Source organism: Bidens hawaiensis, unplaced genomic scaffold, assembly GCF_021521415.1.
Source record: "Bidens hawaiensis isolate Kalapana, Puna unplaced genomic scaffold, B.hawaiensis_p1.1 tig00009917_1, whole genome shotgun sequence".
Lineage (NCBI taxonomy): Eukaryota > Viridiplantae > Streptophyta > Magnoliopsida > Asterales > Asteraceae > Bidens > Bidens hawaiensis.
Window position 1 is genome coordinate 3,249 of NW_027491746.1, and position 14,006 is coordinate 17,254.

At 39.8% G+C, this 14,006-nt stretch overlaps 1 protein-coding gene across 1 annotated transcript; it reads right to left on the reverse strand.

The window, feature by feature from the left end:
- Positions 1 to 320: 320 nt before the first annotated feature.
- LOC143533807 (putative 3-deoxy-D-manno-octulosonic acid transferase, mitochondrial) lies at positions 321 to 6,633 on the reverse strand. Its single transcript, XM_077028468.1, has 12 exons — positions 5,687 to 6,633; positions 4,783 to 4,876; positions 4,266 to 4,308; positions 3,876 to 3,998; positions 3,657 to 3,776; positions 3,502 to 3,580; positions 3,294 to 3,398; positions 3,072 to 3,169; positions 1,896 to 1,986; positions 1,680 to 1,799; positions 1,514 to 1,584; positions 321 to 852 (listed from the first exon to the last, which is right to left on the reverse strand). Exons 1-12 carry the CDS (start codon positions 5,886 to 5,888, stop codon positions 673 to 675), a joined length of 1,326 nt encoding a protein of 441 aa, XP_076884583.1. The 5' UTR covers positions 5,889 to 6,633; the 3' UTR covers positions 321 to 672.
- Between the last annotated feature and the right edge of the window lie 7,373 nt (positions 6,634 to 14,006).

The window sequence follows — 14,006 nt, forward strand, 5'->3', positions numbered from 1 at the left end:
AAGGAATCTCATGAAATGATATTCAACTAGTAAAAAATCACATGCATTCACGATACAATGGTTTAAACGGTTTTTTTGGGCTAATTCATGAACCAAACCATCAATAACAGTTATTGACAACTTTAATCCAAAACTAAACCATTAAAATTCAAAACCAAACCAAATCAAATTCTTACTAATAGTTTAGTTTCACGGTTTGGGTTTACTAGACTCTAATAAAATAACGCCCAAAATCTGATTAAACAAAAAAATATCAATAGTTTCCATTTGTTAAAACTTAAATATTCAACTCCATGGTATAGATAGTATAAGTTAAAATAACTAAAGGGCCAAGTAAAATATACTAAGTTAAGTTACATAGCATAAAATCCTACGGTCAACATTGGTTGTTTCCAACAGGCTTCGAGTATAAATTGTAAACTAAATTGTTCGGTTACTTCGGTATGGCTTAAAAATTCCAAAACCAACCGAAAAAACTAAAAAAAAAAACCAACATATGACCGGCTTGGACGGTTTTAAACCAAAACACGAGCACCGCTCCTTTCAATCAATTTGACCCAAAAATATTACATGTAACCCAAATCGTCCCATTAACAAGTAAAATGAAATACCAACACATGCACGCTTGACCATGCCTAGAAAAGTCAAATCCAAATCAGTTATATGCAAATGTTATAACTGAACGGGTTTATTTCTGAAAATATGAAGTTGCAACAGAGTCCAAACATTTTCAACAACCCCGTTTGACAGACCATGAAATGCCTGTTTTGCAGCCAAACGTCTTTCTTCCAGAATTTCAGGATTACTAATAAGTTTATCTAGATTTTCTTCTAGTTCCAGACCACCACTTACCTGTAACGATTCACCCATTTTCTTGTATTACAAAAATTAAATATAGAGACCAGGTTCTACTCACAAATAAGGTTACAAACTTCACTCGTTTATTATTTAACTAACATTATATCACATAATAATGTAAATTGTTAAAAATTTTAAATTGTTAAAAAAATAAATATAACTAAAATTTATAACTATATGTTCATATAATATTATATTATACAAATATTCTTAAATTTATACAATAAAAAAACTGATTTAATCAAGCAAAAATAATGTAGCTAAGCTCATTATCAAACAAGCTCCAATTCTGGCTTAAGCTCAGATCAGTTTGAGCTTTTAACAAGCCAATATCGAGTAGCTGGCAAACAGCTCAACTCGTTTACACCCCCTAATTACAACTAACACACCAGATATTTGAGTCTAATAACAGCATATAAATATAAACTTTGGTTTAATACTTTAATCTTGTTTTTAGGGAGCTTAAATGTAAATAATTAAGAATTAATAAAAAAAAGCCGAGCTCGAGCTTTTAGTAACAGAGCTCGAAACGAGCTCTCTTAGTCTCTTAAGTTAAATGAGTAGAGCTCGAGCATAGGCGAGCTCAGTCTCGACTCATTTACATCCCTAATATTCTTAATTAGAAACAAATAAGAAGCTTAAGTACGATCCTAACCTGCATCATCGATAAAGGATTTAACCGTTGCATTTCCGTAACCATATTTGAGAAGTGACCAACATGTTGACCTAACATCAGCCAGACAAAAGAACCCATATAAGTTCCAAAACAGTAATGAAACAATAAATAGAAAAGAAATAAAAATTAAATGGCACATGCTTACCAGTCAAAACAGCACAGCCAGCGGCAGCCGCCTCACAAATATTATGGCCAGTAAAATCAGGCAAAAAGGAACCTCCGATAACGGCTATAGGTGTCAATCTATAAAATTGCCTCAGTTCACCTACATAATCATTTATATACATGTATATATACATGTATTATTTTGAAATCAAACACAAAAATAATTAAAAAAAAAGTGAAATAATGAATTTGCTACCTAATGTGTCCACGATGTAAATGCTTGTTTCAGATGTGAGTGAATCACCATTGGATCTCAATGCCACATTCACCCCTTTTTTCTGCAAGTCCTGCACTCATCATCAACAAACTATATTGATATCTTGAAATTATCGAGCATATCTAGTGTTTTGTAATTGTTCCTAGGCTTGTAAATGAACCAAACATTCAAATGAACAGTTCATGAACCATTAGGTGTGAAGTTCGTTTATGTTAAACAAACGAACATGAACAAAAGCTTTTTTTCATTTAATTTAACAAACACACTTGAACACATGTCTCGTTCGTTCATTAGTTAATGTTTGTTAAGTTTGTTCGTATACATTCGTTAATATATTCATTAAAACCTTTTTGGCCCATTACAACTTAGTTTAGTTTTAGTCACTTTTTAGGCCCAACACATTGTTCTTCACAATGCATTTGAATGGTTTTAGCTCAGTTATGATTGTTCATCTATGTTAAGTTATGTTTTTTCATTTACGTTCGTAAACCATTCGTTTATATTGTTAATAAACGAACGCAACAAACATGCTTATTTTTTTAGCAACCAAACACAAACAAGAATACCCCATTCGTTTAATTGTTTGTGTTCAATTGTTTGTTAGTTAAAGTAAAACAAATAAATATGAACATGTTCCGTTCGTGTTCGTTCACAAGTATATATGTTCCTGAAATTGTATATACTTTAGAGGTGATAATTTTGTCCCAAAGTTCAGCTAGAATCAGAATGGGTCAAATAGGTCCAGGTCAAACGAGTTGAAAGTTTGACCAAGTCCATCTTTAATGCATAAAACATCTAAAATCATTTTCATACAAAGATTTGGGTTAGCAATGTTATATAGCAAGATTGTTTTTGTAATCATAGTTAGCGCAATAACTATTTAAAACTAATTTCAAAATAGAAACTAAATGTTTTTCTGACAGCCCGACCCGTTTTAGCGCATACTAAAAATGGTATGTTTCAACTTTCAACCCAAACTTTTAATATATTTCAACCAACCTAACTCAACCATATTGCCACCTCTCATATATTTCTGTTCTTAAGTTTTACAGTTTAATAATTTATGTGCTGTATACTTATAATCTTATTAGTAAAATACTAAACAAGAAATATTAATTATTATATAGTATGGAAAAATTTGCAACGGATTCATACTAAAGCAATCTCCTGTCCAAGATATGGCTGACGAGGAACAATGATTGTAAGGATATTGGGGTGCTTCTTCATCAAGGCTCTATGAACACCAAGCATTACTGTATAAAACCAATATAAAATTATTTTGTAAAATTTTTGGACTAGAAGTGTTTCAGGTCAACACAACTTAAATTTGTTTTGACTTGTATCAAAATTACCCATTTTAAGGCTAATGTACATCACCTTCTTCTTCACCCCTATGTATTGATGAAGCCATCCAAACACATCTACCAGCAATATTTTCTTTTAAATCGTCCATATTTTTCATGTTGACCAACTCTTCGGTACCTTAGCAAGTCAACATAATATCAAGATCAGTCATTATCATTAGAGATGGCAAGATGAATAGGTCAAGTACTGAATCAATAAAGTCTAAGGAGTAAGGATATACCAAGTTTTAAGTCACCACAGAAGTTAATAATAAATGGTGGAGCTTGCAGTAGCTGAAAATGAATTGCCTGAATATTGCTCTGCAACAGGACACAAACACAAAGGGTCTAGAACTAAAGTACATATAAACTTAATAACATATTGAAGAGGTCGTACCAATGGAAGTATTAATGAGAATTTGGACAGCATCAATGAAGCAAGTGGCCGAACAACTGGTCTCAACCAATTATTAAATGATTTTATTGACATTCGAGCATTTATCAATGCTACCATAACCTGCATATTAAAATAAAAACAAAATAAAACACATAAGAATTTTGATGGGGCCCACAAAACAAGAAGTCAAGAACAATAACATAGAGTATAAATACTTACGCCTTTTGCTGAGGCACTAAGAACAAGATTTGGCCATAGTTCATTCTCTACTAGCACAAGAGCATACGGTTTCCAATATTCAAGAAATGCATTCACAGCAGCAGGTGTATCAACTGGAGCAAACTGACATGTTTTTATTCCTCTGTGAAGTGTACATATACAAATACAAACTAAAAAACCTAACTGATGGGCCCCACAAAACAAGATAACCAACCTCTAACTAACTTTTTAAGTAGTTCACAAAGAACTCCTTAGGATGAAACAGAAGAAAAAGGTATATGCGCGAGCAGTGAGCACAATGGTGCTTCTGCTAAATAATAATGAATAAAGCTGATATCATACAGAAAGGTTGCAAACGGAAATTGTATTATAAGATAGAAGAGAATATACCTGATATATGACATCACAGGGAAGCAAAGGCTTGAGTACTTCACTGTATTAGTGATAAAAGCATATTATTCATTTATGTACCAGGTAGGAAACAAGTAAATCAAATGGCGGTAACTTGTTCATGTTCGTTCATTTAAAAGTATTAAAAACCTTTAATGAACAAACACTAACCAATGTGTATGGATATAAATGAACACATTATCAAATGTTCACGTTCACGAACACAGCTGAACGAACATGGCCTGTGTTCGTGTTCTTTCATTTAGTTGATTGAACAACATTCCTTGTTCATGTTCGTTCATTTATTAAACGAACGAACATAAACAAACTTCTGAACGAACAGTTTGCTGAACATTCGATTTGTTTACAGCCCTATGATAATACAGTATACCGTAAGAGTGTGTAAAACCTCCGTGATTGAATACCAAAATAATCTATCATCTACTTCATATTCTTCAAATTTTCAAATAATTAAACTAATACAACAAGTACAAAGTAAAACATAATCGATTCTTACAATGCAGATGCTGTAGTTGTAGTCATCAGTACAGTCACATCAGGTCTCCGTTCAACACACCGCTTAATCACCGGAACCACACACATTCCTTCACCTGTTAACCATTTTCACAGTCGTAAGTAAACTCATGAACATCATTACACTTAGGGCTACAAGCAAACACAACCAAACTAAACAAGGCCTTGTTCTTCCGTTAAGCTTTTATCAAAAAAGCAAACGGTTAACGAACACAAACACATATGAACACTCACAATATTTTATTTAATCTGGCTACCGAAAATGGTCAATGTCAACGGTTCGGTCTGGCTACCAAGTTTGTGTTGGTGATTTCTCTAACATTCATATTCATACGTTAATTTTAGTGTTAATAATTTCGCTTAAATCTATTTGATAAGATCAGAAAATTCATTAACAAGTATTAAATATCTTTAACGAACAAATAAACATTAAAGAACGTTCACAAACACAGATGAACGTTCGGTTCGTTTACAGCCCTAATTACACTATAACGAACTTCGATAATTCAAATTCCTATTGAATTAGACCTAAAAGGTATTAAAAAGTAAAAACCTTTAATGAACAAACATTAACAAATGCAAACGAACACATTAGCAAACGTTCACAATCACAATTGAACGAGCATTGCCTCTGCTCGTGCTCGTTCATATAGTTAATCAAACGTAACTCCTTGTTTATCTCCGTTCACTTATTAAACGATCAAACATAAACAAACAATTCAAAAACATTTAGCCGAACACATTCGGTTCGTTTACATCTCTAATTACACTTAAAAATGATCAAATATAATAATATCAAGCAAGTAAGTAATAGTAGTAGTAGTAATAATAATAATAATAATAATAATAATAATAATAATAATAATAATAATAATAAGTGGTAGAACCTAATGAAACAGCGTGGAACCAGATGAGTGAACCATTAGGACGCCGGAGAGACGGTTGACCAAGCCGCTCCGGCCACCGGAGAGGATGCTCGATGCCGCGGAACTTGCGCCACCGGAGATGAAGGTTAATCAGCGGTGTTAGGGCATACGTCACTGCTCTGTAGATCCTGTAAACCGCTTCGCCTCGTTTACTTGCGACCATTTTCGAATTCTGTTTTCAGTTCCACGACTCAACAAGAACCAAAAACTCTAATTTGAGATTTCTGTTAGTTAACTACCGGAGTCTAGCAGGTGCTCGTTTCTTTTTTATTTACTACTTTTTTTTATCGGGTTCTATTTATCCTTTCGGGATCATTTCATAGGTCGACTTCTTCATCACTATGACACTGTAACGTCCCAATGCACGAAAACCGGATGAAATTCATAAACTCTCGCTCTGCGTTGGGTTTGAACCCGGGATGAAAGCTCTGACTCGTCACTTTACCCAAATATCTTTCGAACTGACACAAGTAGAAATCGAACTTACGTTTCAACTTAGGGAGGGTTGGTGTCTTACCATTAGACCAAATTCTTTAGGACGTTTGAGTTTGGTTAGTGTCATTTTATTAAATTTGAGTTTAGCTAGTTTATTATGACTTATTTATTTATTTATAATGGTTTTAATTTATTTTACGCATTTTAAGAAAATTCTTGAACAGATTTATGTTTGGCCTGAGCTCGTCTAGTACCTTAATTAAGCAAAATCTTAGCTTTAGCTTTGCTGTGTGGAATGTAACTAATATACAAAAGTCTAAATGAGATGAACTTAACAATACACGAGGCTTGATAACTAAATGAGTTTCATTTGAGGCTCGGGCTTGAAAAAACTCGACTCGTTTCGAGTTTTTTTTATTGATTTGGCCCAGAGTAGCTCGCGAGGGGCTCAATTCGTTTGCACCCCTAAAAAGAGTAGGAAAAACTTTTGAAAACCATACAAGTAGTTTTTTTCACAAAGTTGAACTGATTAGGGTTAAAACTTTTATAGTCAAAAAGATATAGTCCCGTTGCAGTAACGGTCCACCTGTTCAACATGTAATCATCATAACCATGCACCCAATTTGAAGACTGCTCAAAAGGGCTCAACCCGACAATCGGTATCTATAAGTCTGAGTTTAGATGCATGATCCCACTCGTTGATTTGGTCATCTGCTATGGAGTAAGTATCACATAATATTTGTTTTTTTTTCCTTTTATTTACTCATTTTTTTGTTAGTGTTTGTTAGTTTAATTGAACAAATAAATAAACACGATAGTTAAACGAGTTTTTGTCTTTATATAAGAAAATGCTTGTGTTCTTTAAACTTAATAGATAATAGATAAACGAAATCAAAGGAATAAATAGGATAAATCTAGTATTTTAACGAAAAACGTAATTTATAGAGTCCTGTGGGTTTGATATTCCGGACTTACTTAGCTTTAATACAATTGATCGTTCACTTGCCGGTGTTTTGTGTAGTTGAGTCTTAGGTCTAGTTTTTATTACTTGTTTAATTTAGTTAATTTAATTGACTGTTTTCACCACATCAATATATGTTATACATATACTATTTTATTATTAATTTAATTACCCATTTTTATTTTATAAATTTATTTGTTTATTTGTAAAGAATATATTTTCAATTTTGTAGTAAAAAAAGGTAGTAAAAAGACCAATTTGTTCTCATGTGCCTTGCACATGACCTGTTTTGACAAAAAAAGTTAATCGAGTTAGGGCCAAAAGACAAAATGTGATAAGAGTTTTTAAACATAAATGGTACTTTATGTCATTAAGCTTGCTAAAGGACAATTATTGGAAAAATGTACAAACATAAAGGACTAGTTTTCCCATTTTGTCATTACATTAATACTCCCAACTCCTCTAGAGAGACAATCAGGAAAGGACACAAATTAGATCAAATAGGAAAAAGTTTGTAATAGACAACAGTTGATCTGCTTTTACTTTGAAGGACAAGTAAAGAAAAGAAACGTCCTCTTATTTAGTTACTAAAAATGTTCTATTAGTAACGTTCCTTTGTAGTGTGTTTATTTATTTTACTTGTGTTTAGTGTTCCCGGATTATAAATTATAAATCATAAATTTTTTAAATGGATTTATTTTTACGAGTAGTGTGCATAGTTTTACATTAATACTTTAAATCGATCATTTCTGAATTTGTTAAGCTAGTTTTACAATAATACTTCAAATCAATCATTTGTAAAGTTTGTGTCTAAATGTGAAGAAACGTGGATCTACTCACTGGTAGCAGATCTACTTTCCTCGGGTGTGATTATACTATTTCACCGATGGTTCTTCTGGGTCTGTGTTCTTCCACCTACAAAATGAACAGCGCCGTTACTTACCCCTCAGAAAGGGACAGAGGGGTCCTCTTTGGGGTAACCCTCCGGCGTGAGAATCAGTATCTTTGTGGAGAAGATAATAATGTGTGTCAGAGAATCTCAAGAGTATTGCTGAATAGCTTAATACCCCCTGATTGTGAGACTGTCTGTTTTTTATGTAACTGACTGTGAGTGAATGTGATTCAATATGATTGAATGTGTTATCACTGCTTGTAACTGTCAATGATTGAGTATGAATGTGTCATCAAAGTGGAGTTGATGCTGTATTTATAGTGCTAAGGTTACCACCGGTTGGGCTCAACCTCGTTGGCTTCCTCCAATCGCACTGCGCCACGTGTCCTCTGGGACACCTGGCGCTTTCTCGTTGGTTGTAATCACGTGGTAACACATGTGTCATGCTGAGTTGTCGACCTTCCATTTGGCAGCTGTCAACATCAGCATATTCTTACTCCTTAAAAAGATGCCTTCTGGAAGGTTGTCTGACGTGCACAATCAGGGTTGCCCTAATCCTGATTTGGATAAGGACGAGGTTGATTATGCGCACGTGTGATATGCGCCCATCCTGAGGATGCGCGAGGTCTTCTCTTTATTCTCACGCGCAGATATTTCATGCGCAGATGTGATATGCACGAGCATGTGATATGCGCCGCGCGCTGATGCGCTGCGCGCATATGTGATGCGCGAGCATGTGTGTCTGGGCAGATGTGATATGCACGAGCATGTGATATGCGCCGCGCGCTGATGCGCCGCGCGCATATGTGATGCGCGAGCATATGTGTGCCTGGGCATATGATGCCTGAGCATGTTTTGTATGCGCCATGCGCATAGGTTTTGGCTTTGTGCCTTCATAATGTCTTTATCTTGTGGGTTGACCCGCCTTGCTCGGTGTTGAGGCGGGTACATACCTCTTCAAGCCCCCCCAGTCTAATGTGTGTCTTATCTCGCGCGAGCGCGGTAAGATGGATATTAGACTTACTGATTTTTGTCTTTTAATGGGGTTTTGTCGTTTTCCTGGTTGCTTCCATCGTTGCGCGAAGTTCTATCCATTTGGTTGAAAACGAAGGGTCCAAACACGTGGTTAGTTGGTGGTGACGTGCGCCGTAAACGTGTCAGACGTTTCGTGTGCTCGAGGTGCTACAGTTGCCTTTCATGTCCCCTCACACAGCTGTCCTGAACACGTGTCGCGCTCGCATTGGTTAGCACCTGCGAGTGGGGGCGCGTCTCTGTTCCGTGGTAGGTCGGTTACATTCTTATGTCCCCTCAACAGTGTTAGGGACACGTGTCGCGCCCTCGTTGGCTTGCACCCGCGAGTGGGGGCGCGTGAAATCCGATCAGCTGCCACATTTCTCTCTCCTGGGCCTATAAAAGGAGGCCCTTAGGAAATTTTTATCTTCATCTTCATTGTTTCAAATTTTCTATTTTCTGCCTTTCATATTCTGAATTGAGTGTATTCATCTTTTCGATTTTTCGATTATCTGCTGCTGCAGTTGTATGTCTGATAGTTCAGACTCGTCTAGCCCCTCAATCACCTCTGTTGCCTCTCGAAGACGCCGTGTGAAGTCTGTGGTGATGTCGACATTGAAGCAAAAGGGGAAAGGGAAGAGGGTTGTTGAGACCACATCGGAGGAAGTAGGGAGGACCAAGGCCACCAAAAGGTGGAATGAAATCCTCTGCAAATTGAAGCAGGCCGATCTCGACAACCTCATCGCCTCTCAGGGCTTTCCCACCCTGTTTGGCTGCATGTTGCCTAGGTCCGGGCAAACGGCGGCGGACCCGCCTGCCGGCTATATATCCCTATATAGCCACTTTTTCACCCACTGCAACCTTCGTCTCCCGATGACAAGGTTTGTGGGTGCACTGCTGAAGTTCTATGGGATTCATATATCCCAAGTCCATCCGTTTGGACTCGTGCGCGTGACTCACTTTGAGTTCATGTGCAAATCCCAGCGCGAGGAACCCACTCCTCGGCGCTTTCAATATTTTTACAAGCCCAAGATCCAGGACAATTGGATCTCTTTCATTCCTCGCAGTCAGAAGGTGAAGTGCTCCACTGTTTCATTCAAGAGCCTTCATGACTGGTCTGAGAGGTTCTTTTACATTAGGGCTGGTGTGATACCCATCCGTATGACCATGCGCTCTATCTCTTCTGCGCCTGCGGATGAGGGTGTCCTCAAGAACCCAACTGGCGCCTGGGTTAAGAAACTGACCGCCGAACCATCCCCCGCGAAGAAAATTTGCGAGGAGGCGCTGGTGGGGGTCGGCATGAGTAAGCTTTGGGCCGACAGCGCGCTTGAGCCCGTTATCCAAGTCGACGGGTTGTGTAAGTTTATTTCATTGCTTTATTTATTTTTTCTGCGCGAACATAATTCTTTTGCTGATATCACTTGATTTGTTTTTGCGCAGTCACCAAGGATTATGTCCTTGCCGCTTATGATGAACAAGTGGAGGGTGGCTCCGTCGCGCTTGGCGCTGGGGAAGTTGGTTTCCCAGATCGCTTCGATGACATGTTCATCCCAGTGGATCTGGAATTTGACTTTGACAGTGACGCGCCTGGTAAGCCTTCGCACTTATGCTCATTCCTTTAGAATACCCAAGTTTATTAACAGTTCTGTTGGTTGTTTTTGTAGATGCGCTTGAAAACTACGAGCTAGAGCTCGCGGAAGAGGAGGAGGAGGAAGAGGAGGCGCCCCTACTAAAGCGCAAAGCTAAGGGGAAATCTGGCGCAGGGGCCAGTAAGAAACAGAAGAAAGATGACACCCCTGTCGCTCATCCCCATGCTCAAACGAAGGGACCTAAGGAAACCCAGGTGTTTACCACAAAGGTTTCTTTAGCTTCTCTGCCTGTGAGAGTGGGCAGACCTCCTGTCCACTTGAGGTATGGTGGCGTCGCCTCCTCCTTTCGCGCGGCTGAAGAGAGAAGCAGTGCCGCGCCTGCAACAGGTATACTTTATTTATCTTCATCTGGCTGAATTGTTATTAAACCTTTCCTCCTTTGAATGTTTGCAGAACCGGCGACGGTAGCAGATGAGCCACAGGCGCCACAAGGTGCTGAGGCTGCGCCGGGGGCTGCTTCGGAGTCCCCTGTTCTACCCTCTGAAAAGGGTAGAATGAATTTTATGGCGATGTTCGCCGCGCGAACAGAATTGCGCCAAGGTATGTTTTGCACACTTGTCTTCTTTATTTTTCTTTTGGATTCAGTCATAAACAATTTTTCCTTTTTGATTTGTTCATAGGAGTTGTAGCTGGCGTACAAGTTGCTGGCGACACTCCTGGCGCCGTTGGCGGCGCCGCTGGTTCTGGTCCTGCTCCTGCTAGTGCTGATTCTCCCCTTATTGGGGTTACAAAAGAGCAGGAAGCCGTATTGCGCGCCGAACTGGCGGCGTCGAGACCTCTCTCGCCTCCTCCTACGCGCAGCCCTCTCCGCGAGGCTGGTTTGGAGCCCCCCAGGTCGCAGGAGAAGAGGCCTATTCAAGAAGATGAGGAGGATGAGGGGGCTCAAGCTGAGGACTCCTTGGGAGACCGCGCCAGCCCTGCGATGCCACAAGTCTTCGCAGCGCATACTTCTGGTGGGGCTGGCGCTGACTGTTCTGCTTCATCCCCGCAGGTATGTTTTAATTTGTTGCTCCGCTGCGCGTACCTCCATATAAGTATGTTTTATGACTTAGAACATTTCTTGTGTTTTGTAGGAAGGTGACCACGTTTATCGCCCGAGATGGAATATTAATGAAGAAAGTTCCTTCCAATCCATGGGCGTATGCGAGGACTTCTGGGCTCATGCCGTGCCTCCTACTGAAAGGAGGTATCAGGAGGAGCGCACTCGCGCTGACTTGCTCAACGATCACATTTTCGCTGGGTCAGCTTTCTTTGCTGCCTCCCAAGAGCTTCATCGCGATTATATTAAAGTACGCGATGCTCTTGTGGCAGCCCAGCAAGAGGCTAAGGTGGCTGCCTGGAACCTTTCTGATGCTCGCGCACGAGCTGAGAAACTCCAGGCGGAGCTCAGCGAAAATAGAGCAAGTGCCAACACCGCCTATATTAAGCGCGGGCATGAGCTCCAAGCTGCGCGGGAGAAGCAGCAGTTGGCGGAGGCCGAAGTTGCCAAGTACGCGCGTAGAGTGCGTGTCTTGGAACAGCAGGCTGAGGCGCGTGACCAAGCTATCGTCCAGAGTATCACTGAAAAATCATCACTGGAGAGCGAGGTTGCGCGCCTGAAGAGGGAGTTGGCGGCCGCGCAGGCCGATAGAGATGAGGCCTTGGCGACGGCGGCGTCCAGCCAGGAAGCACTTGGTGCTGCGCAGGCGGAGAATGAAAAAATCTTGGCGGCAGCAGCGTCTGATAAGGAGGAGCTACAAAAGACTAAGGAAACTGTTGAGTTATTAAACTCCCAGGTTCCTGTCCTCGAGACGTCTGTTGCTGGCCTCGTGCAGGATCGCCAATGGCTGGTGTCACAGGGCATAACTCGCTGCGCTTTGGCGATGAAATATTCCGCCGAGTTTCAGGCCCTTGTGATGGACTGCAATGCCGCCGCGCGCTTGGTGGGCCGAGCTGAAGGGTTTACGGATGGGTATGACTATGGCATGTTGAAGAAGAACCCATCCGAGTACCCTTACAAGAGCGACGCGGCCTGCGCGGACATGGCCGCGGTGGGGGAAAAGTACATGAATACTCCCATCCCCATCCTTATGCAGGTACCTTGACCTTAATGAGTTTTACTTGACTAATTTTTCCAAGTGTTTTGTACTCAATACTTTTCTAATGATTTTGCAGATAGCTGCGCTTGCTGACCAGCCCGACCTCGGCGCGCTAAAGAAGTTGCTCGATGAATGCGAGAGGGCTGGTGGCGATGATGGTGGCGCGGGGGATGTTGCCCCTGCCAGCGGCTCTGGCGCTGCGAATAAATCTGCTCCTGCCACCGTCGTGATAGAAGACTCCAATGAGGAGGAAGAACTTGACTATGGTCAGTTCGGAGATGAGGAGCAGGCCGCGTCAGATGCTGCGGGAGATGATGAAGGTGATGAAGTGGCTGACGTCGACGTGGAGACTTGAGAAGCCCTTCATCAAATTTTACATATTTAATTTTTTATACTTGTAATTTGTAACTCATCATACTTGTAAATTTCAATCCAATGGAATGAAACTTGTTTTCTCTTTTTCACATCTTGCGCATTTCCATTCATCTCTTCATGTTTGCTTGTATAGATATAAGATATGCTTGCACGTTAAAATAAGAACAAGGTTGTAAGGAAATTATTCACTTAACCTCTGTTCTATTTTGTTTGTGGTTTCGCAGTATCTTGTTTATGCTGACATGCGCGCTAACTTTTCATTATTTCTTTTTTGCGCGTCGTTGTCGCGCGATATTTATATGGAAGTATGAGTTTAGCCATTACATGTCAGCGTGTGTTACTCAGATATCCACTATGATTCCGCGCGCGACCTCGACCTGAGACCTTAACATGATATGGCATGTACTTTGCCTTAGTTGTGTTTAAGGATTTTTATGATCAGGCTGCGCGGGATGTAAGATGGATGTTTGTGAGTGTTTTGAGCTAAGGCTCTTTGTTTTGGGCTAAGGCCCTGACGTTTTTAGAGTTAAGACTCATTAACGTGTTTGAGCTAAGGCTCGTAAGTTTGGGTTAAGGCCCTGGCGTTTTAGAGTTAAGACTCGTTAACGCGTTTGAGCTAAGGCTCGCGCATGTATGTTTTACTTCGCTTTATTTTGCTTTGAAGTCAATATAGTGTTGTCATATTGTTCCAAATTAATAAAGGAAGTGTGAAACATGTATGCAAAGGTAATAGAACAAATATTGAAAGATAGCGCGAATCATCATTCATGATGGCTTAAAAGCCTTGATTACATATTTGAACATTTACATGAAGCATTTTCTAAGCTGTGCTGCGTTCCACGCGCGCGGTAACTTTTTGCCATTCAAATCTTTTAAAGTG

Coding starts and splice junctions, on each gene's coding strand:
- LOC143533807 (XM_077028468.1), bottom strand. CDS start 5,888: ATGGTCGCAAGTAAACGAGGCGAAGCGGTTTACAGGATCTACAGAGCA. Junction 4,877..5,686: donor GTTCCACGCTGTTTCATTAG/GTTCTACCACTT, acceptor AATGGTTAACAG/GTGAAGGAATGTGTGTGGTT. Junction 1,800..1,895: donor TTACATCGTGGACACATTAG/GTAGCAAATTCA, acceptor ATGATTATGTAG/GTGAACTGAGGCAATTTTAT.